General features: G+C 43.1%; 1 protein-coding gene across 3 annotated transcripts in view; it reads right to left on the reverse strand.

The window, feature by feature from the left end:
- PAMR1 (peptidase domain containing associated with muscle regeneration 1) overlaps positions 1-21,377 on the reverse strand; it is a 164,459-nt gene that overhangs the window by 43,085 nt on the left and 99,997 nt on the right. For 2 of the 3 annotated variants that reach the window (XM_060018707.1, XM_060018706.1), the window contains one exon: positions 5,436-5,612. In XM_060018707.1, the coding sequence (XP_059874690.1) occupies positions 5,436-5,565 (130 nt within the window). In that variant the 5' untranslated portion in view covers positions 5,566-5,612. Of the gene's footprint in view, positions 1-837; positions 905-5,435; positions 5,613-21,377 lie in introns of those variants that run through there. The other variant, XM_060018708.1, reaches the window with a different exon arrangement.

A 21,377-nucleotide genomic window follows, 5' to 3' on the forward strand; every position in this document is an offset into this window, starting at 1 on the left:
TTAGATTAAGCACATGCAGGTTCTAATGGGCTGCATGAGAGAGAAACTATGGACCTTCTCAGGACCTTGTCTCAACTAAGGGCATCTGGACCTAGAAAGGTGCCAAAGCCCTTATTTAAAAATGCTCATTCCTAGGAAGGCGCTAGAGGCACCAGAATTCAGACTGAGGAGTTTAGGAGGATGGTCTGAACCATCTTCCTAGTTAGTGGCTGATGGCTTTTTTTTTTTATATATATATTCCATTTCTGGTCATAATTATGAACTTTAAGTTTCAATAAAACACAATGCTATTTAAAATTATTTTGTAATCACTATGTTTTATCAAGCAAATAACATTGATGAAAATACCTCCAAATTTAAGACTAATTGAGAGCAAATGCCTATTACTATATGAAAACCAAATCTAAATTACACTGTTGTTTGTACTGAAGGAAAACCCTCTTGCTGGTTGTAAATTTTTCACATTTTACAGGGATGCCATATCTCACGTAACGTCAGTAACCTGAAAAGTACTATGAGATGTCAAAAACATTTAGTAATGAGCTTCCAGACGGATTGCACATTTTGGTTCTAATGCATTAGTTATAAAAAAGTCTACATGGAGATAATTCACATACCATAAAATTCCCTCTTTTAAAGTGTACAATTCAGTGGGTTCTAGCATACCCCGGAGTTGCGTAACCATCACTATTACCTAACTTTAGAACATTTCATCACCTTCCCCACAAAAGACCCCATACTCATTAGCAGTCACTCGCCATTCGCCAATCCCCACCCCCAGCCCTAATCCCTGGCAACCAGTAATCTACCAGTCATTTCATATGAATGGAATCTTACAATATATGGCCTTTTGTGTCTGGTTTGTTTCATTTGTGGCCGATGTTTTAATGCAAAATGAAATAACCTGTAGTAAAAGGTAGAATCCATCAAAACAGGGTATTTTTTCTCTTTATAAAAATATTACATGTTTATTATGGAATATTTAGAAAATTCAGACAAGCAAAAAGAATTCAATTAAAAACACCAAAACTTCCATCACCCAGAGAAAATGATCAGTAATTCTTTCTATATATATGAACACATTTTTTTAAATTAGGCTTATACTACATACTGTACATTCTGTTTTTAATAACTTACCTTTTAATTTGATAATAGATAGCAACCATCTTCCCATTCCATTAAATATTCTTCTGTGGCATACACTTCTATAAGCAGAGTGTGCCGTCCGAAACAACCTTAATGCCTAGTAATGGGCTCACCCTGGAAGGTGTCAGGCTCCCCCCGACCAGCAGGGCACACCAGAGAGGGTTGAGCAGACCCTAGTCAAGGGTCTCCTGAGGGGCGGGGGACAGCGAGGAAAGGTAGAGATAATCCAATCCCACTTATTAAAACGGAGCGCTAAGTTCTGGTGCCTCCATTGTCCAGCTGTGTGTCCTTGAGCAAATGGCTTAAGCTCTCTGTACCTCAATGTCCTCATCTGTAAACCCAGGGTTAAAAACTGTGCCTACCTCATAAAGTTGTTTTATAAATTAAATTCACACGTGTAAAGGGCCTGGCACATAGCAAGTACCCCCAAAACATGAACTATTATTATTATTCTCCATTCCCATAGCTCCTCCTGGCTTATCCCCACCATAGCATATAGCATGCTCAATTTTAACTGCCTATTGTCTGTCTTCCTGTACAGACCGAAATCAGGGGCTGCACCGTGTTCAACATGATATCCCCCCCACTTAATACAGTATCTGGCATATAATAAGAGTTCCAGAAATATTATTATTTGAGATTTGAGCGAATAAATAAATGGATGAATGGATGAATAATCCAGGCTTCTGAGCCGTTCAAGATAACCAGCATTTCCTTGAGCTAAGAGCATGCTTTTTTGCTTTTGGCTAAAATTAGGTTTTCATTGGCCTGTAGTATATACATGCAGTGTACATATGTGTGATTTCTGTAGGAGAGAGACTTGTAGCTCTCTCTCTGCACACCATCCTGACTTTGCTTCCCTCTCCCAGTGTCTCTTCCGACCAGAAAAGAATTGCTAATATGATTCATCAAATTTCACATGGCCCATAACTGGGTCCCAGTGGTCCTTTAAAAGACTGCTTTAAAAGATGGTCTTTTAAAGGCCATCTTCGCCCATGTGCCACATTCCCGTCCGATTTCCTACCCACTGTGCCACCAAGGAGGCCAATGGACTCAGAGTCCGCCCTCTACGACCCTGCCAGCTCTCAGCACAGTAACATCCGGGCCATTAGCTGCAAGCCACAAAATCCAGCCTGGTGCTTAAGATGAACAAGGCTGTGTTAAAAAGATGCTAAGTAGCTCACGGTATTGCCAGAAGGGTTAGAGGACCGAGGTCCAAGCTACACAGCCTAGAAGCGCACGAAAATACACAGCCACCTTGCTCCATTGAGGGCCCCAGTGCCGCTGGCCACTGCTGGACGTCAGCACTGCCATCCCCACCACCACGCCCCTGGACATCGATCCTCGTGCAATTGCTGCCATCACAAGAGAAAGAATCGTTGTCCAGCATAACGATAGAAGTGATAGAAATTCTTAAACCAGGCTCAGATCCCATTTCGCACCTTTGAGACTGACAAAATTCCAAAACAGCACACTCTGTCGCAAGACTTCGGGAAAACGGTACGCTCACGTACGGCTGCTGTGAATGCCAATGCCTGGAGGAGAATTTGGCAAAGGCTGGCAAAATGACATATGCACCTCCCTTTGATGCAGCAATTCTTCTTCCAGGAATGTACCCCAAAGATATGCTGCAAAAATACTAGCTGATATATGCCTGAGGCTATCCACTAGAGTAGTATTTATAACAGCAAAAAGCTAGAAACAACCCAAAGACTCATGAACTATGGTAATCCACATGATGCAGTTATATGCAACTGTAAAAAGAAACGGAAAAAAAAAACTGCTTTATTACTGTCTGTGAGTGATCTCCAGCATATATTGTTAAGAGAAAAAAGCAAGGCAGTTAGCAGTGTTTATGGCATGCTGTCTTTTGCGCAAGAAGGGGAAAGATACAGAAATGCACACACATATTTGCTTGTATTGTCAAATATAGAAAACAGATAGAAACAATAAACCTAACTACACATCAAGTAGATGTTATAACACCACAGACAAAAGAACTACATCAATTGGCTTTAAAACATAGTATTTTGACTCTATATACTCAGTGAGATATATTCTAAGGTGAATAAAAATCACTATCATCAGTGGTCTTATTACTAATACCAATAGTGCTGTAGCTGTTTTGTACAAATATAAGATAAAGCAAGTAAGTGATTAAGTTAATATTATCAGGAAACAGGATTTTCACCATGAGAGAAAAGACATACAAATATAAAATCAAAGAAGTTAATTAACAACCTTGGAATATTACATTTGAACTTGAGTAGCAGCAAAAATTCATTTTAAAAAATACATGTTTTCCAGCTCCATCCACTTAAAAAAACATACAAACAAAACCTTGTAACAATGACAGTCCAATAGCAAGGCACACCTCAGGTGACCAGATCGTGGTCTCAGACCAAAGTTGTTTTGAGAAGTGGCTGATTCCAGATCTGGGGCAGAAAATATACAAGAAGAGGTTAAAATATCTTGTCATGCGAGAAATCAAGAAGTCTTCAAAAACAGTGTAGTCATGTCAGAAGAACACAGAAAGACATAAAGGGGCACCCAGTGTTATGAGTTGTGTGCATTAAAATAAATAATGACTGAAATGGATTAAATCATATAAATAAATTAAAATGCCTGCATTCATAATGACACACACACACAGAGAAACCTCTTTGATCACCAGTAGGGACTGCTAGGACACCAATTCACTATTTTTGAAAATCTTTTTTTCTAAAAAAGCCTTTCTCTCGCCTCTCCTTTCAGGGCAACCAGATGGTTGATATGGGACAGTTCTTCACTACTCAGTCTGAAAGATCCTTCCTAGCACCAGTCGACGTGGTAATATTGGGCGCCTCCTGTATGATGTAATAAGATGCTGGGTGCAGGCGTGGCAGACGTTGATGCCCTTCTGTATGATGCAGTAGGAAGCGCACAGCACTGCCTATGAAGGTCTCTTATTTATTCCACGACCTCATGCCAGCTCATTAAATCAAAGCCCCACCCTCATAACAGTAATCGCTAGGCTTTTGAAAATATTGAAAATTGTTCAAAGACTTCAGAATCCCTGCTAAGGACCCCTAGTCAGGAGACCCTGGCTTAGCTCTCAAAATTTCCTTAGAAAATTTGGAGGCACTACTCAACTATTTCCCTACAAACCATTCTCACCATCAGGGAATTGGAACGGTGGGTTTCTTTTCTGGATCAAATGTGCAAAGGTTATACTGAGGTCACTCCTATTTTTATTTATTTATTTATTTATTTATTTTGCGGTACACGGGCCTCCCACCGCTGCGGCCCCTCCCACCGCTGCGGCCCCTCCCGCCGCGGAGCACAGGCTCCGGACGCGCAGGCCCAGCGGCCATGGCCCACGGGCTCAGCCGCTCCGCGGCATGTGGGATCCCCCCGGACCGGGGCACGAACCCGCGTCCCCTGCATCGGCAGGCGGACCCGCAACCACCGCGCCACCAGGGAAGCCCAGCTTTTACCTTTTTAATGAAAAGATCTCCAATGTTACCAAATATCTTCAGGATGTAGCCTAAACATCATAGTACAGCCTCCAAAGCCCTTTGGCTTGGAGCCCCCTGTTCTCTCCTTCAGATTATTCTCTCAGTCTTTGATCTATCTCTTTCCATGTTTCTCATCACACACACACACACACACACACACACACACACACACACACACACACACCTCCAGAGAGACTGAGCTACTTGCAATTCCCTAAACTCCATGCTTTCTCTTGCCACAGGGCCTTATCACATGCTATTCTCTATGGCCTGACCTCTCGACTGGCTCCCCTTCATGCTTTTCAGTTTGCTGCTTCCATCTTCAGCACACACATCACCTCCTCTAATAAGTCATCCACCCACATCCGCATCCAGACTCCCATGGTACCCATGCTTCTCTGTCACAGCACCTGCCAGGCTGCATTACAGCCACCTGTTTACTCCTCCATCTCGCCCACTAAGCTGTAAGCTCTGGAAATGCCAGGAATGTGTCTTTTTAAAAATCACTCTATTCCCACTACCTGTCATGGTATAAAGGAGCTGCTCAGTCTATTTGTTAAATGAATGACTAAGTAGATAAATCTACAGCATTATAAGCTTAACACTGAAAAGGGTACTAACTCCTCCAATTCCTTTGCCTGTAGTTAGAGTGGGTTGAATTATGCCACTTTTAATCATCATGGCATCACAGCCTCCTGATGTCTACCTGTCAGAATTCAAGTGTTCAGCGTGCTCCTATTACTGACCTCAGAAAACATGAAGGCAACCTGAGGTCTCCCATTGCACACTCACCTGGGTGAATCAGGCAGGAGTCACATTCATTCTCCTCGTTCCTGCAGCAAGGGATGGTATAACCCACCACTTCTTTCTTTCCAGGGCAGGCACATTTAACCTGATCGTATTCACAACACTCCCGACACATGATGTTCCACTCAGCTCCGGGGCAGCCTTCATTAATGACTGTGTACTCTGAAACAGAAACCAGAAGGTGAGATGGAGGGCCTGGCAGGAACAGGTAAGACCCATAAGTACCTTACTGCCAAGAAGCAACCTTGCCCTACAAACGTGTCACCCTGCCTGAAGGATGTTCAGAACCATCCACTGGGGCGCAGATGAAATTTGTTAAAACTGCTATTCATTTTTAATTTTTAATCAAAAAAAAGAAATCATGTTTTATCCATATATAATCTACATGGATTGACACACATACACATAAATAACTTATAAACAAGCATACATTTCCTGAGTGTCTGTGCTCATTTCTGTTTTTGCCGGGGTACATCAGGCCAAGGCTTACAGCTACACAGGTTGTGCACTGCGCAATTCCAGAAGGAACCATTAAACTGCACAACTGTACGGTACAGCCCAGGCTCTTGGGCCATCAGAAAAGTTTGGTGACCACTCTCTAGACTAGGTCCATCAAGTGCAAGGCTGAATGCCAAGTAGGAACCACATCATTTCCTCCAAACCTGGCTCCTCGATTTTGCAACATGCCATTTTTACGGTATCTTCAAAGCTAAAACCAACAGAAAAGACAAAAACCATCTTAATTAGTATGTTTGGGAGAATTTCAATGTTTTACAAGAGTGAACTCATTGGCAGAACTTCATTCAGTCCCTAAAAACAACTGAGCATTCTTTCCCATGAGAAAAAAAGTGCTCCTTTCTGGGTGGAATTTCTTTCTGTCTGTCTTTTTTAAAATATACCTTAGGTAATGAAAAAGAAAAATCATTTGGCAAAAACTATAAAAGGAATCAGTCGGAGGCTGCCCGGAGGAATCCAGGCTAAGAAACAGACCTAGTTTTGATTTGCTCTTCTTCCTGCCCCAACTCTCTATTCCTAAAAATTTTGCACAAAGATGACGACTGAAGCAGAAATAGGTCAGATATTTGAGGAAGAAAGTGAATCAGGCTTCCCTAAAAACCCCAGGGAGGGATCCCCAACACGCCTTGTAGGCCCATATAAACCAACCCTAATATCTGCGGTGGCTTCTAACCTCTTGAATTTCATAGTTTAGTTTTCTGTTTTCCTCCCCTAAATTTGGAAGTCTGACACAGAACTGTTCATTCTCAATTTGCCAAGTAGACCAATTTAAAGAAACTCTCACCATCTTCTCTCAACCTTCTGTCATAAGAACATTCTAGCATCATAGAAAGGAACCGCTTGCATAATAAGGGACAGTTCCGTAGACTGAATACATGTAGTTTTATGAAAAAATTCCTCTTTTCTTTTCTACAAACACTGGTGGGGCAGCAAAGATCCTCACACTGGCATTTGGGAACAACCAGCATAGACCACCATGATATTGTCACTACTGAGATTTTGTTTCCCGTTCTATTCTGTGGGCCCCTCCAGGACAGACACCAGGACTTACTTAGCTGAGCTTCTCATGTTTCTAACTTGGCTGGATGAAGTGAATAACTTCTAAAATCTAGAAGAGAGGACTTCCCTGGTGGTGCACTGGTTAAGAATCCGCCTGCCAACGCAGGGGACACGGGTTTGATCCCTGGTCCGGGAAGATCCCACATGCCGTAGAGCGACTGAGCCCGTGCGCCACAACTACTGAGCCTGTGCTCTAGAGCCTGAGAGCCAGAACTACTGAGCCCACACGCCACAACTACTGAAGCACGTGCACCTAGAACCCGTGCTTCGCGACAAGAGAAGCCACTGCAATGAGAAGCCCATGCACTGCAACGAAGAGTAGCCCCCGCTCACAGCAACTAGAGAAAGCCTGCACCGAGCAACAGATCCAATGCAGCCAAAAACAAATAAATAAATTTATTAAAAAAAAATCTAGAAGAGAACTTAATGGTTACGAGTAAAAGAAAGTAGAAGAAAACGTAGGAGTAAATCTCCATGATCTTAGACTTGTTATGAACTTGCATTCTTAGATGTGACACCAAAAATGACAAAAGAAAAACAGATAAATTGGATTTATCAAAATTAAAAACTTTTGTGCAACAAAGGAAAGTGAAAGGACAACCTACAAAATGGAGGGAAATTTGGAAATCATATGTCTGATAAGGATTTAATATCCAGAATATGTAAACGACCCCTACAACTCAACCACAAAAAGACAAACAACCCAATTTTTAAAAGGGCAGGGCTTCCCTGGTGGCGCAGTGGTTGAGAGTCCGCCTGCCGATGCAGGGGACATGGGTTCGTGCCCCGGTCTGGGAAGATCCCACATGCTGCGGAGAGGCTGGGCCCATGAGCCATGGCTGCTGAGCCTGTGCGTCCGGAGCCTGTGCTCCGCAACGGCAGAGGCCACAACAGTGAGAGGCCCATGTACCGCAAAAAAAAAAAAAAAAAGGGCAAATGACATGAACTGACACTTCTCCAAAGAAGATATACAAACGGCCAATAAACACATGAAAAGATGCTCAGCATCACAAGTCATTAGGGGATTGAAAATCAAAGCCACAACAAGGTAACACCTTACATGTACTAGGATGGCTATAATCCAAGAAAAGAAAAAAAAAGGAAAATAACAAGCATTGACAAAGATGTAGAGAAACTGGAACCCTTGTATGTTGCTCAGGGGAATGTAAAATGATGCAGCTTCTCTAGAAACCAGTGTGGCAGTTCCTTCAAAAGCTAAACATTGAATTATTTTATGACCCAGCAATTCTACTCCCAGGCATATATCCCAAAAATCAAAAACAGAAACTCCAACAGATACTTATATACCAGTGCTCACGGCAGCATTATTCACTGCAGCCAAAAGGTAGAAACAACCCAAATGTCCATCAAGAGATGAGTGAATAAGCAAAACATGGTATAAGCATAAAATATTATTCTGAATGTGGAATATTATTCAGCCATGAAAAAGAATGAGATGCTGATACAAATTACAATATGGATGAACCTTGCAAACATGCTAAGTAAAAGAAGCCAGACACAGGACAAATATTGTGCCACTGAACTGTATACTTAAAATGGCTAATGTAGAAAATTTTGTTATTTTTATCATATTTTTTTAATATTGAAAAACTAGTGAGAGGAAAAAAAGTGTTTAAAGCCTTAAGCATTGGAATCAGACAGACCTGGGTTTGGAATCCCACCTTTGCTACTTACTGGGTATATGACCTTGGCTAAGTTACTTTACTCACTCAGTCTCAGTTTACTATCCAATGAAATGAGTACATTTTATCTAACTCAGAAGCCAGCTGAAAGGACTACATAAGATTATGTATATAAAGAGCTTAACACAGTGCCCAGCATATAATGAACATTCGATAACTAGTAGCTTAAGAAGAAAAACACTATTGACATCCATATTTCTCAAGGATCTAAGTTTCTGAATGTACCACATATCAACTCCTTACATAAAATATTCATGTTGGGACTTTCCTGGTGGCACAGTGGTTAAGAAGACTCCACACTCCCAATGCAGGGGAACTGGGTTCAATCCCTGGTCGGGGAATTAGATCCCACATGTACGCTGCAACTAAGAGTTCACGTGCCGCAACCAAGGAGCCAGGGAGCTGTAACTAAGGAGCCTGCGAGCTGCAACTAAGGAGCCTGCCTGACAAAACTAAGACCTGGTGCAACCAAATAAATAAAAAATAAATTAATTAATTAAATGCTTAGGTTGCTTCCCCACTGCATTTGGAGCAAACCCTAAATGCTCTGCTATGGCCCCCAAGGCCTTTGAGAGCTGCCCTCTCCTGAGCCCTGCAACCTTTCCTTGGCACTATTTCCCACCTTTTATTTCTCAAAACCATCAAGGTCTTGCTCATCCCAGGGCCTTCACATTTGCTTTCCCCACTGCCTCTGTCAAAACGTTGGGCCTTAGTGTAAATAACACGTGTTCAGAACGGTCCTCGCTGACTTTCTCATCTGAAGTTTGTGCCTCTGCCCCTCCTTCCATAGTATTCTCTATCACGGTATCCCAATTGTTTCCTTTCATCGCCCTTACACAATTTATAATCCCTTTCTATGTTTCCATTTACTTGCGTATCATCTGTGTCCCTTACGTGACCATAAGCTGGTAGGAACAATACCTAACTTGTTCACCGCAGCTAGGGAAGGGCCTGGAATGCAAGAGGTGCTGGATAAATACTTGTTGAAAGAACCAGCCTCCACTCTAGAGCTACCCTCCCTTCAACAGTCAAATATTTCCGTCCAGTGGTCCAGCTGGGAGCTGAGCCAGGAGAGCTGGCTCCGCCCCATAATTTGCTGATATCAGAACCGGGGCACTTTCCCTCCCATGGTGAAGGGTCTAGAACAGTTGGTCCAGGTTACTCGACTTGGGTCTCAATTCCTTGGCACCAGCCCCTGCCTTGTCCAGCTGTATGGTTTCTCCACTCTCTGAACATCTAATATGCCTGCGGGGTGTGGCTCATGTCTTACCCCTCCCCCTGCCCACCCGAGGGCAAGCACTCCATCCTTCTAGGTTTTCTAAGAATTTACAAGTACTAATGACTCTTGGGGGACACTGACAGAATAAACGTTGTTTGCAGCTTTTATAAGCCTTGTAATAAAATATGGGAGGCCAAGTAAGGTCTGCTCTACTCCAGTAGAGGGCAAAGCCTGTTTTCCCTAAGCAGGTGGCTAGTCCACGTCTGGCCCAGCCATGGAATACTGCGGGCCTCCCTTTACCTGGGACATTAATTCCCTAAAATGGCATTTCTCTTTATTTCAATGAGCAAGCCCACCTCTGCCCTCCCTAACGTGTTACAATAATTTTATAGGTAAGGTCCAGAGTATTGTATCATCTTAGCCAAAGGGAATGATCCCAGGGAAACCCATCTCTGTGCTGTCTGCCAAGTCAGCCAGCTGGCTCCTTTCCAAGGACTCTGTGTGGTAACCCCAAAGATATCCATATCCTTACCTCCAGGACCCATGAAAATGTTACCTTACAGGACAAAAGGAATTTTGCAGATGTGACTGATTTAAGGTTCTTGAAATGGGTAGAGAATGCTGGCTTGTCCAGGTGGGACCAAGGTAATCCCAAGGATCCTTATAAGAGGGAGGCAGGAGGGTCAGAGTCAGAAGCAGAGGCGTGAGGACAGAAGCACTGGACAGACAGGAGTGATGTGTTTTCAAGATGGAGGAAGGGACCACCATCCAAAGAACGCAGGCAGCCTCTAGAAGCTGAATGAGGCAAGGAAACAGATTCTCCCTTAGAGCATCCTGAAGGAACACAGGCCTGCCATCACCTAGATTTTGGCTTCCTAAGACTCATTTCAGACCCTTGAGCTCCAGAATGGTACGAAAATACACTTGCGCTGTTTTAAGTCACTAAGTCTGTAGTAATATGTTACAGTATCCACAGGGAATTAACGAACTGTGTCTTCTCAAAAGAAAGGTTAACCCACAGCCAGTCATTTAACCACTCTGGTCCTCAGCTTTCTCACTGAGCACAGTGCTAAGGGTGTGGGTGAACTGATGAATTCATTGTTTCACCCCACAAGTATTCATTGAGTGTCTGCTACATCCCAGGTAGGAGGCTGGGTACTGGGATACAGTGAAGAGAACAGACACCATTACCAGCCCCATGGAACTCACAGTTTTGTAGAGGAGTAGACATTGGATAAGGATCCCACAAACACACGATCACTCATTGTGATGAGGACATGTAGGATGCTACGAGAACAAGTGGATGGTCCTGCAGGGACATTAGCACCAAATCTACAGGACTTGCAGGGTTAAGGGGGTTTAAGTAAAATCACAAATTAAAATCTATTTGCCAAGATAAGACCACTTCTCAGGAATACGGAAGTGATGGAAGAGGGGACGGTTTTAATGCTTTTGGTGACTTGGCTCCTCTGGTCTGGTAAGTCCATCACCCTTCCTTCTCCCCTCGCTGGAACAGAGACAGGAAAGTGCCCCCAAAACATACATGTGGGCTTCCCTGGTGGCGCAGTGGTTGGGAGTCCGCCTGCCGATGCGGGGGACACGGGTTCGTGCCCCAGTCCGGGAAGATCCCACTTGCCGCAGAGCGGCTGGGCCCGTGAGCCATGGCTGCTGAGCCTGCGCGTCCGGAGCCTGTGCTCCGCAACGGGAGAGGCCACAGCAGTGAGAGGCCCGCGTACCGCAAAACAAAAACAAAAACAAAAACAAATAAAACATACATGTAAGAAACAAACAGGTAAGTGAAATATTCTATGAGAAATATTTAAAGTTGATCAGCTGAAGAGGTTTGAAAATACAATAAGCAGGCAAAAGTGATCTCCTGGACTTCTCCTTCTCCATTTATCAGAATTAAATGGACAAAGGGCACATTGGTCATTTGGCTTCAGCTGTACAAATTTCAGGGGATTTCAATATGATGCTAAAGGTCAGTTCCAGAAACTAGGATTTAAAGAAATACCAACAGCAGGAGAAGCTACTGAATGTTTTCCTATATGCATGCTAAATCCCGTTAGCATTTGTTTAGCTAAAGGGCTTTTATATTGTTTATGCAATTTAATTTTCAAGATGACCCAGTGAGGTAGGTAATACATTTCCTTGTAATCTAAAATAAGCTACTCTAACCTCTTCACTTTACCAGTGATGAAAAGAGCTAAGTAGGGAAGAAGCAAAGAGAAACGCCAAAGACGTTTTTTAGGGAATTCTGAGTGGGAAGGGAGGCCCACAGAATTCCAGGTTGAGAGAGGGGGTGAACAGCCTGTTGCTTCCTTAGCCTGGAAACAGGCCAGGACAACCTCTAGTTTCAGGGGCTGCTGTAGTTGAGCAACTGTTATTTTGCCTTCCATGTTTGAGAACAAAGAGTTATTAAGCTGCAAATGAGTTTTATCCTGTCAGTGCTTCCCAGGAAATAAGCGCAAACTGAGCACCAAGAACACACAGAGCACCACTTTGGGATCAACCAAGGCACCAAAAGGTCAAGCACATGCCCATAATCACATAGCAAAATTGAACTTACAAAGTTCCAGCCACCATATGCATTCATTCATCTCTAACTCTTCCATTGGACAAAATATTTATTTTTTTCTATATAAAACACTCCATATTTTAATGCAAAAGATGCCTTGTGAAAGCTTCAAACAATAAGATCATACATAAAGGAGTAAGAAGTATTCAGAAATAACCTTAATATTATATTGTCTATCTTTCAATTGTTTTCTTTCAGTGGACATACATATCCACACGTACAAAATGCTAGATGTGTAGATTATCTTCTTGCCTCTCAAAGCTGGTAACCTATGATTATTATTTTTTTTTATCAGCTCGGTGCTTTGTGACCACCTAGAGGGGTGGGATAGGGAGGGTGGGAGGGAGACGCAAGAGGGAGGAGATATGGGGATATATGTACACGTATAGCTGATTCACTTTGTCATACAGCAGAAACTAACACAACATTGTAAAGCAATTATACTCCAATAAAGATGTTAAAAAAAAAAAAAAGAAAAGAAACTGTGCTGCTTCGGGACTTCCCTGGTGGTCCAGCAGTTAAGACTCCGCACTCCCAATTCAGGGAGTCTGGGTTCAACCCCTGCTCAGGGAAGTAGATTCCACAGGTCCCAACTAAAGATCCCACACGTGGCAACGAAGATCCCACATGATGCAATTAAGACCCGGTGCAGCCAAATAAATAAATAAATATTTTTTAAAAGAAAAGAAACTGCTCTTCTTCTTTACTTTAATCACATTTTCTCTTCACCTTAAGTAATCTTCAAAAGTGATTTTAAACTGCTGCATCATTATCCTATATGTGCAACTGCTTCTCTCCCCTCTTTTTAAAATCAGGGTAAACAAATAAAAAAAGAGATGCAGAGTACTTTGGTATCATAGGCTTTGCCCAAGCCATTCCTCTGCTGCCACACTTGGGGCAGCCATCCTGGTATCTCCTATCCAGAGTGAAGAGTTGGGGCTTCCCTGGTGGCGCAGTGGTTGAGAGTCCACCTGCTGATGCAGGGGAGGCGGGTTTGTGCCCCGGTCCGGGAGGATCCCGCATGCCGCGGAGCGGCTGGGCCCTTGAGCCATGGCCGCTGAGCCTGCGCGTCCGGAGCCTGTGCTCCGCGGCGGGAGAGGCCACAACAGTGAGAGGCCCGCAAAAGAGCTGAGTTATATTGGTCCAGCTCTGGTTTTTCCTGAATTCACGTTGGAAAACCTAAGACACTTAACCGCTCAGTCCTGTTTTATCCATGCAAATACCAAGGCAATGAAAACAATGCTGACCGATTGGCACAGGTTTGGCTTTCACAGATGTGGTGAACAAATGAACAAATGAGTGAGAGAGAGCTGGCTGTCATCATGGCCGTCAGCGTTATTTTCACAGCCCCTCATCAGCCAGGAGCTTGCTTTAAGGCTCTCCAACACTGAGTATTTCTACTGCTGACAAGACGGAGAACACTTAATCCCTCAAACAGCAGGGGGTTAACTTCACAGGATGGTAGAGGGAGCAATTGTGTCTCCTTCGCATCGTCTCCAAGTGGCACGCTTTCAACACTAGGTTTTAAGGAAATATGTTGACATGATAGTAGTTAAGATAAATCTGAAAAAGGTCAGAGAATTCTTGATGAAAACATGAGTCAGACTGTTCCATATACAGTGGAAATGGCAGTTGTCAAACCACAGGCCACCCCAGCAGGTGGCAAAGAAAGGCGTTTTATCACGCGCCCGCTCCTCCGTGATGTTAGGGTCTGCCTTTGCACCCACCAAAAACCCCACAGCCCTCCCCTCTAACCACATTTAATGAAAATTTCTACTGAGTGTTTTACTGTCCTGCATGTTATAAACCATCTAAGACCAAAGGGAGAAAAAAGATGTAGGAATCAGAGAGTCCTGCAGCTAGGCACCTTGGGCTCCACTCTCATCCCCACTCATTCCCCCGCCTCCTCTCATGCTATCTCAACGCCCTGAATTGATTTCTAACACACAACATTCCTAACCACCTGAAGGTCTGACCACCCACTCCATGCAGCCAATGACAAACGCCAGGCAAATCCCAGACAGAAATGCTGTGAGTCAGGGGTGATGGAACGGTTACTGGGGCCCTTGGTGACTCAATATCTCCTCCTGAGCCTTTGAGAACCATCCTATCACCATGACCCTCAGTCCCAGCCTGGCTGGATTCCCAACTTCAGTGACCTTGGTCTTTCCCTGCTCACAGCTCCTCTTGTTAACGAGGTAACGATAGCTGGAAAGTCAACGCCTCCATCACCCCCTTTTGGGTATCAGCAGTGATAAAACTTACAATGGATTCCCTAGAAATCTAGTTTGTTGACACTAGTACATTGGGGAGGGGTAGGGAAGCAAAAATCAGTTTTTCACTTCCTTCCCCTCTTCACTCTGCCCCACACTGTCACTCCTCATGCATTCTCCTCTCTCCCTGGGTCCCAGCCCCCACGGAAATGGAGCTGAACCTTTCAAACATACCAGCTCACTGAATCCTCAGAGCCACCCTTCAAAGGAAGCATCATTTTTTTCATTTCACAGATGAGGAAACTGAGGAACAGAGAGGGTAAATAAATTGTCCCAGGTGGCACAGTTTTCAGGTGAAAGAAGAAAGATTAGAAGCCAGCGCTTTCTGGGGCCAAAGTCTTATTCTTTCCAACACAGTATTTTGATTCTAGAGAGTTCACAACTTTGACTTTACAGATTAAGAATGCAGCATTGGTGAAATGAACACACTTGGTAATCAGATCACCCAAATTTTAATACCAAATCTGTCCCTCTTGTATGCTGCTGGACAATCATAGACAAGACACCTTGCTGTGGCATTTCCCCTAAACCTCAAGAGAATGGATGTAGATCGTTAGGGTTGTTAATGTCACTGCAGTTAAAGAGGCAATGAGCATAAAGCGCTTTCGAAGAAAAATCGTGTGTTTGTTGAGATATTACCATTATTCTCTGTAGAATAAAAAACCATCAATGGATAAAGAAGATGTGGTACATATATACAATGGAATACTACTCATCCATAAAAAGGAATGAAGTAATGCCATTTGCAGCAACATGGATGGACCTAGAGATTATCAAACTAAGTAAGTCAGACAAAGATAAATATCATACGATACCACTTATATGTGGAATCTAATCAAAATGATACAAATGAACTTTTCTACAAAACAGAAACAGATTCACAGATCTCAAAATCAAACTTATGGTTACGAAAGGGGAAACGTGGGGGGAAGTGATAAATTAGGAGATTGGGATTAACATATACACACTACTATGCATAAAATAGATAACTAATAATGACCTACTGTATAGCACAGGGAACTCTACTCAACATTCTGTAATAACCTATATGGGAAAAGAATCTGAAAAAGAATGGAGATTTTATGTATATATATATATATATATATCTCTGATTCCCTTTGCTATACACCTGAAACTAACACAACATTGTAAATCAACTATACTCCAATAAAATTTTTTTAAAAACCATCACATGTAGCTAAAATACAGATGGCTAAGGGAGCAAAGGGGGTGAGTAATAATGTCTCCTCCAGAGGCCCACACATACACGGAATTTTAAGCAGTCAGTTCTTGCTTATATCATGGCCTTCTGGGTTCCTCCCCCTTGCTTCTAGATTTCCTGATCTCTTTTTTCTAATACCTCCTCTTCAGACACCTTCTTCACTAGGACATACCTCACCTCCTGCTGCTTGTCTTCCAGAAATAGAAATTCTACATCTATAGGCAAAGGGAACAAAACCCAAACTCTAGCATCTTGGAAGAGCCTCAAGTTGCCATTATCCTCAACAACTGTGCTGGAAACCCTTGAAGGACAGCTGCTTCTGGGTTATTTCAAACACTGGAATATGAGCTGAATAGATCTTATTTTTTTATTAGCATTGGGTACTAAAAATATAATTTAACAATGCATCTAAATGTACTTGGCAATAGAACTCAGCAAATATTATATCAAAGTATTAGAATGTCTAAGTTAAAAACAATAAAACTTAAGCTATACCCTAAAAATCCAATCTGGATTTCCCCAGACCTAAGAATTCTACAAACGATCCCACCTGCTCCTCAATCCTCAACACTTTTAAAACCTTCTTTCTGAGTCAGAGTGTGTCAGGGCTATAAGAGGGTCTTGGTCAACCACACCCGCCCCTTTGCCAAGAGCTTCCAGAGTAAGTGTTACTGTCTTCACATCCAGGTTCACTGATGCCAGGCAGAAGCCAGAGTTTCCTTCTACCAAAGGCAGATGGCCAAGAGCAGATGTCAGTTTGAGCGAGGGTGATGCATTTATAATGGCATGTCCTATGGTTCACTAAGCCCTAAGCTGGAGGCAGCTTCACGCAGGCTAGCCCTCATTAGAATTGCCTTCTCCAGTTCTGCAAGCTAGAACAAGATGAAGGGGAACTTCTTTTTGCCTGAGGATTCCTGGCTGGCTCTACCCTTGAATCACAACAGATGGTCGTGAGCAACGTCTCATGTTTGGGAGACAACATCATTGACCCAGAATCACCTACTCTGAAAGACACCATCCCCTCAACCCCCTGCAAGAATCTACCACCAGCCATATTTCAAACATGGACAAACTTAGGCACAGCATGTGGAAGGCATTTCACCCTAAGGCTGGAAGGCAGATGCATGATAAAAGCAAGGGGAGAAAGCAAGTCTCAAAGAAATAAACATATGGTGAATCTTTAGGAATATTTTTTCCCTGACACAGAGTAACAGATGAATAGGATAGGACTGTGGACCAAGGTGGAGTGGGCCTCAAGAGGACCATGTAACTTCCATCCTACTATAGATAGAACACCCAGTATTTCTCCTTCTTAATCCCTTGTGAAACGTGTGCTAGTGGGAAAAATAGCAGAAAGGAGAGGAGTAGAAGATGACTTTAATTTCCTGAGTGCTCCCTTTTTGCAAAGCATTATTCTATTTTTAATAGGTTACTTTTTTTTTTTTTGGCCATACCGCGCAGCATACAGGATCTTAGTTCCCCGGCCAGGGATCGAACCTGTGCCCCTGCAGTGAAAGCGTGGAGTCTTAACCACTGGACCACCTAGAGATTGTCATACTGAGTGAAGTAAGTCAGACAGAGAAAGACATATCATATGAGATCACTTATAAGAGGAACCTAAAAAAAAAAAAAAAAGGCTACAAATGAACTTACCTACAAAACAGGAAGAGACTTATAGATGTAGAAAATAAACTTATGGTTATCGGGGGTAAAGAGGGGGAGGGATAAATTGGAAGATTGGGATTAACATATACACACTACTACGTATAAAATAGATAACTAATAAGAACCTACTGTATAGCACAGGGAACTCTACTCAATACTCTGTAATGGCCTATTTGGGAAAAGAATCTAAAAAAGAGTTGATATATGTATATGTATAACAGATTCACTTTGCTGTACACGTGAAACTAACACAATATTATAAATCAACTATACCCCAATAAAAATTTAAAAATAAATAAATAAGTAAACAAATAAATAGGTTATCTCATTTAACACCTGCAATAAACCTATATAAAGACACTATTATTACAGGGGCTTCCCTGGTGGCGCAGTGGTTGAGAGTCCGCCTGCTGATGCAGGGGACACGGGTTCGTGCCCCGGTCCGGGAAGATCCCACATGCCGCGGAGCGGCTGGGCCCATGAGCCATGGCCGCTGAGCCTGTGTGTCCGGAGCCTGTGCTCCGCAACGGGAGAGGCCACAACAGGAAGAGGCCCGCGTACCGCAAAAAAAAAAAAAAAAAAAAAAAGACACTATTATCCTCAGTGTACAGGCTAAGAGATGGTACAGCCACATTAAAGAGGTTAAGTAACTTGCCAAGAAAACCAGCCATAAATGACGGAGGCAAGATTCAAACCTGGCCCATATTTTTAAACCGTAATACTCTACACCCTATGTTTATACATATCCATACATATGCACACATAAGTATATACATAACCATATCTACACTTTTATTTTTCCGTGTACATGTGTATTCAAACTTGAACATATCCATACTAAGATGTCTATATCAAAAAATGAAATCCATAAATATGGCAAGCAAGGGCTGAATCTTTGCTGAGAAGGGTATGGTTACTCAAGTCTGCTTAGGCAGGAAGCCCTTAAAAGGAACAGCTGGTTTTATTCCTTATCCATTGCCACTGTTCTGAAGCAAGTCTGGGCAGAGAGAGGAGGCAGGCGATGCTAGGGGCAAGGGAGAAGCCGTGTCGCGTGACAACAAGAACAATATTTAGGAAAGGCAGGAATAAAGCTGTTCCCAGAAACAGAAAACAAGAGGTTGATGAACAGCTCAAACTCACATTCTGTCTCTATGGGATACAGCCCCAGTGTAAACAGCCCAGACCACTTCCGGGTTGTGCAACTCAGGGTCATGGTAGCTATACTAGAACTGGCAGACAGGGGGGTAAATAAAAAAACACTGGAGACAAACCCAATGTGTTAGAGGGGGGAAGGGAGAGGTTAATTGGTAATGAACAGACCTTGGACTCAGTGCTCCCAGGGACTAGAAGGATGCCTAAATATTCTCCTTATTTTTTTTTAATTTATTTTATTTTTATTTTTGGCTGCGTTGGGTCTTCGTTGCTGCACGCAGGCTTTCTCTAGTTGCGGTGAGCAGGGGCTACTCTTCGTTGCGGTGCACGGGCTCTAGGCGCGCACGCTTCAGTAGTTGTGGCTTGTGTGCTCTAGAGTGCAGGCTCAGTAGTTGTGACACATGGGCTTAGTTGCTCCGCGGCACGTGAGATCTTCCCAGACCAGGGCTCGAACCCTGTCCCCTGCATTGGCAGGTGGATTCTCAAGCACTGCGCCACTGGGGAAGTCCCATATTCTCCTTATTTTTGAAGAGGAGACAGTGTGACTGTCACCAAGGATACAATGTAGTCGAGAAGTCAAGTCACAGCTCTTATGGCTCCCCAGAACTGCCACATCATCATAGGTGTGCGTTAATCAGACCCACACCTCAGTTTGATCAGTGATCCCAGGGCAACCACATTACTTTAAACAACTTACGGACAAGAAATGAGTTTTCTTGGTGAACTATTCAGGTCGATGCTGGTGAGGACTTTTCTTACAGCAATGTGGTCGGGGTCACCTCCACAGTTCTTTCAACATCTCAGCAAGTGCAAAGGGACTAGGACATCAGACTTCCCGTCCATCTCTCAGCAGAAGTCTGAAGAAAAGCTCATGTTTTGTAGATTTTCAAATTCCCTTCTTACCCCATCCTCTGTAACAGTGAAGATATTCTTCAATGTTTTATTCATTATGGGCAAGAGACCTGAGTTTTCCAAATGATGGAGCACAAGTTCCACTGGATGGTATAAGGTATTATGTGAATAAAGGTTCTGCGGCCAAACAACTTTGTAAATGCTAATAGCAGCTTTCTTTATTGTAGGGCTTTGCCAAGTCTATAATATTCTTTGCACATAGTTAATTCCCACATCCCCCAAACTAATTCCATCATGACATCCTAGGTTTTGCTTACTTCTGCTGAATATCCTTTAGGATTAGTAATCCATGAAACCTACTTTGGAAAATACCAGGCTGGGCCATAAGCTCTCTCAACCTTAAAGAAAGTGCCTTACATATATACAATGGAGTATTACTCAGCCATAAAAAGAAACAAAATTGAGTTATTTAGAGTGAGGTGGATGGACCTAGAGACTGTCATACAGAGTGAAGTAATTCAGAAAGAGAAAAACAAATATAGTATGCTAACACATATATATGGAATCTAAAAAAACAAAAAACAAAAAGGTTCTGAAGAACCTAGGGGCAGGGCAGGAATAAAGATGCAGACGTAGAGAATGGACTTGAGGACACGGGGAGGGGGAAGGGTAAGCTGGGACGAAGTCAGAGAGTGGCATGGACATATATATATATACACTACCAAATGTAAAATAGATAGCTAGTGGGAAGCAGCCGCATAGCACCGGGAGATCAGCTCGGTGCTTTGCCTCCACCTAGAGGGGTGGGATAGGGAGGGTGGAAGGGAGACGCAAGAGGGAAGAGATATGGGGATATATGTATATGTATAGCTGATTCACTTTGTTATAAAGCAGAAATTAACACACCATTGTAAAGCAATTATCCTCCAATAAAGATGTTAAAAAAGAAAGAAAGTACCTTAAGGAAAAGGCCTTTTATTCATCATCCTGTCTCCAGCACCTAGGATCACACCTGGCACCTGGTAGGTGCTTGATAAAGTCTACTGAATAAATACATGAATGTGGATACATGAGGCATGTGTGACTTCCAGGGTCAGGTTATTTGTGTCAAAGACTGATGTTAGAAATGGCTCTTGCGATGACCTTTTGGGGTCTCTATTTTACAGTAGAAGGAATCCATTGGGTCCATTACTGCTGAACATTTTTCGCTCTTTGTGTACTGCAGTTTGCATCTCATTTCCATAAAGGCTTGCGCTGCTCACTTGTTCTTTTCTACCATTGATTGGCGGGGGGGAGCCAGGCTTGTACAGAAAGGAGGCGGAACATCACTTAGAAGCAGGCAGTCAATCACCCACTGGGAGGCAGAAAGCCAGACTGAGAATAAAGATACTTAATACCAGGCAAGCCCTCCCTTCTGCTTGCAGCCAGGTGAGCCAAGTGGTATATTGAAAGATATAGTAGATGCTACCAGATGGAAGCTAAGCTCAGGCAACTTGTCCTGGGATATCTCAGGTGTTCTCTACCATCACTGTTGACTTCCGACGTGGGATCCCATGATGCAGGGGATTAATTGATCATCTTCAAAGGAGTCCTATGAAGTAAGTGGACATGGAACCGGGTTTGAAAAACATTGACACCTTGGTCCCTCAGAGTCCTCAAATGATTTGACTTGAAGCAAAGCAGGCCAA

This window comes from Delphinus delphis, chromosome 8 (genome assembly GCF_949987515.2).
Source record: "Delphinus delphis chromosome 8, mDelDel1.2, whole genome shotgun sequence".
In the NCBI taxonomy this organism is placed as follows: Eukaryota; Metazoa; Chordata; class Mammalia; order Artiodactyla; family Delphinidae; genus Delphinus; species Delphinus delphis.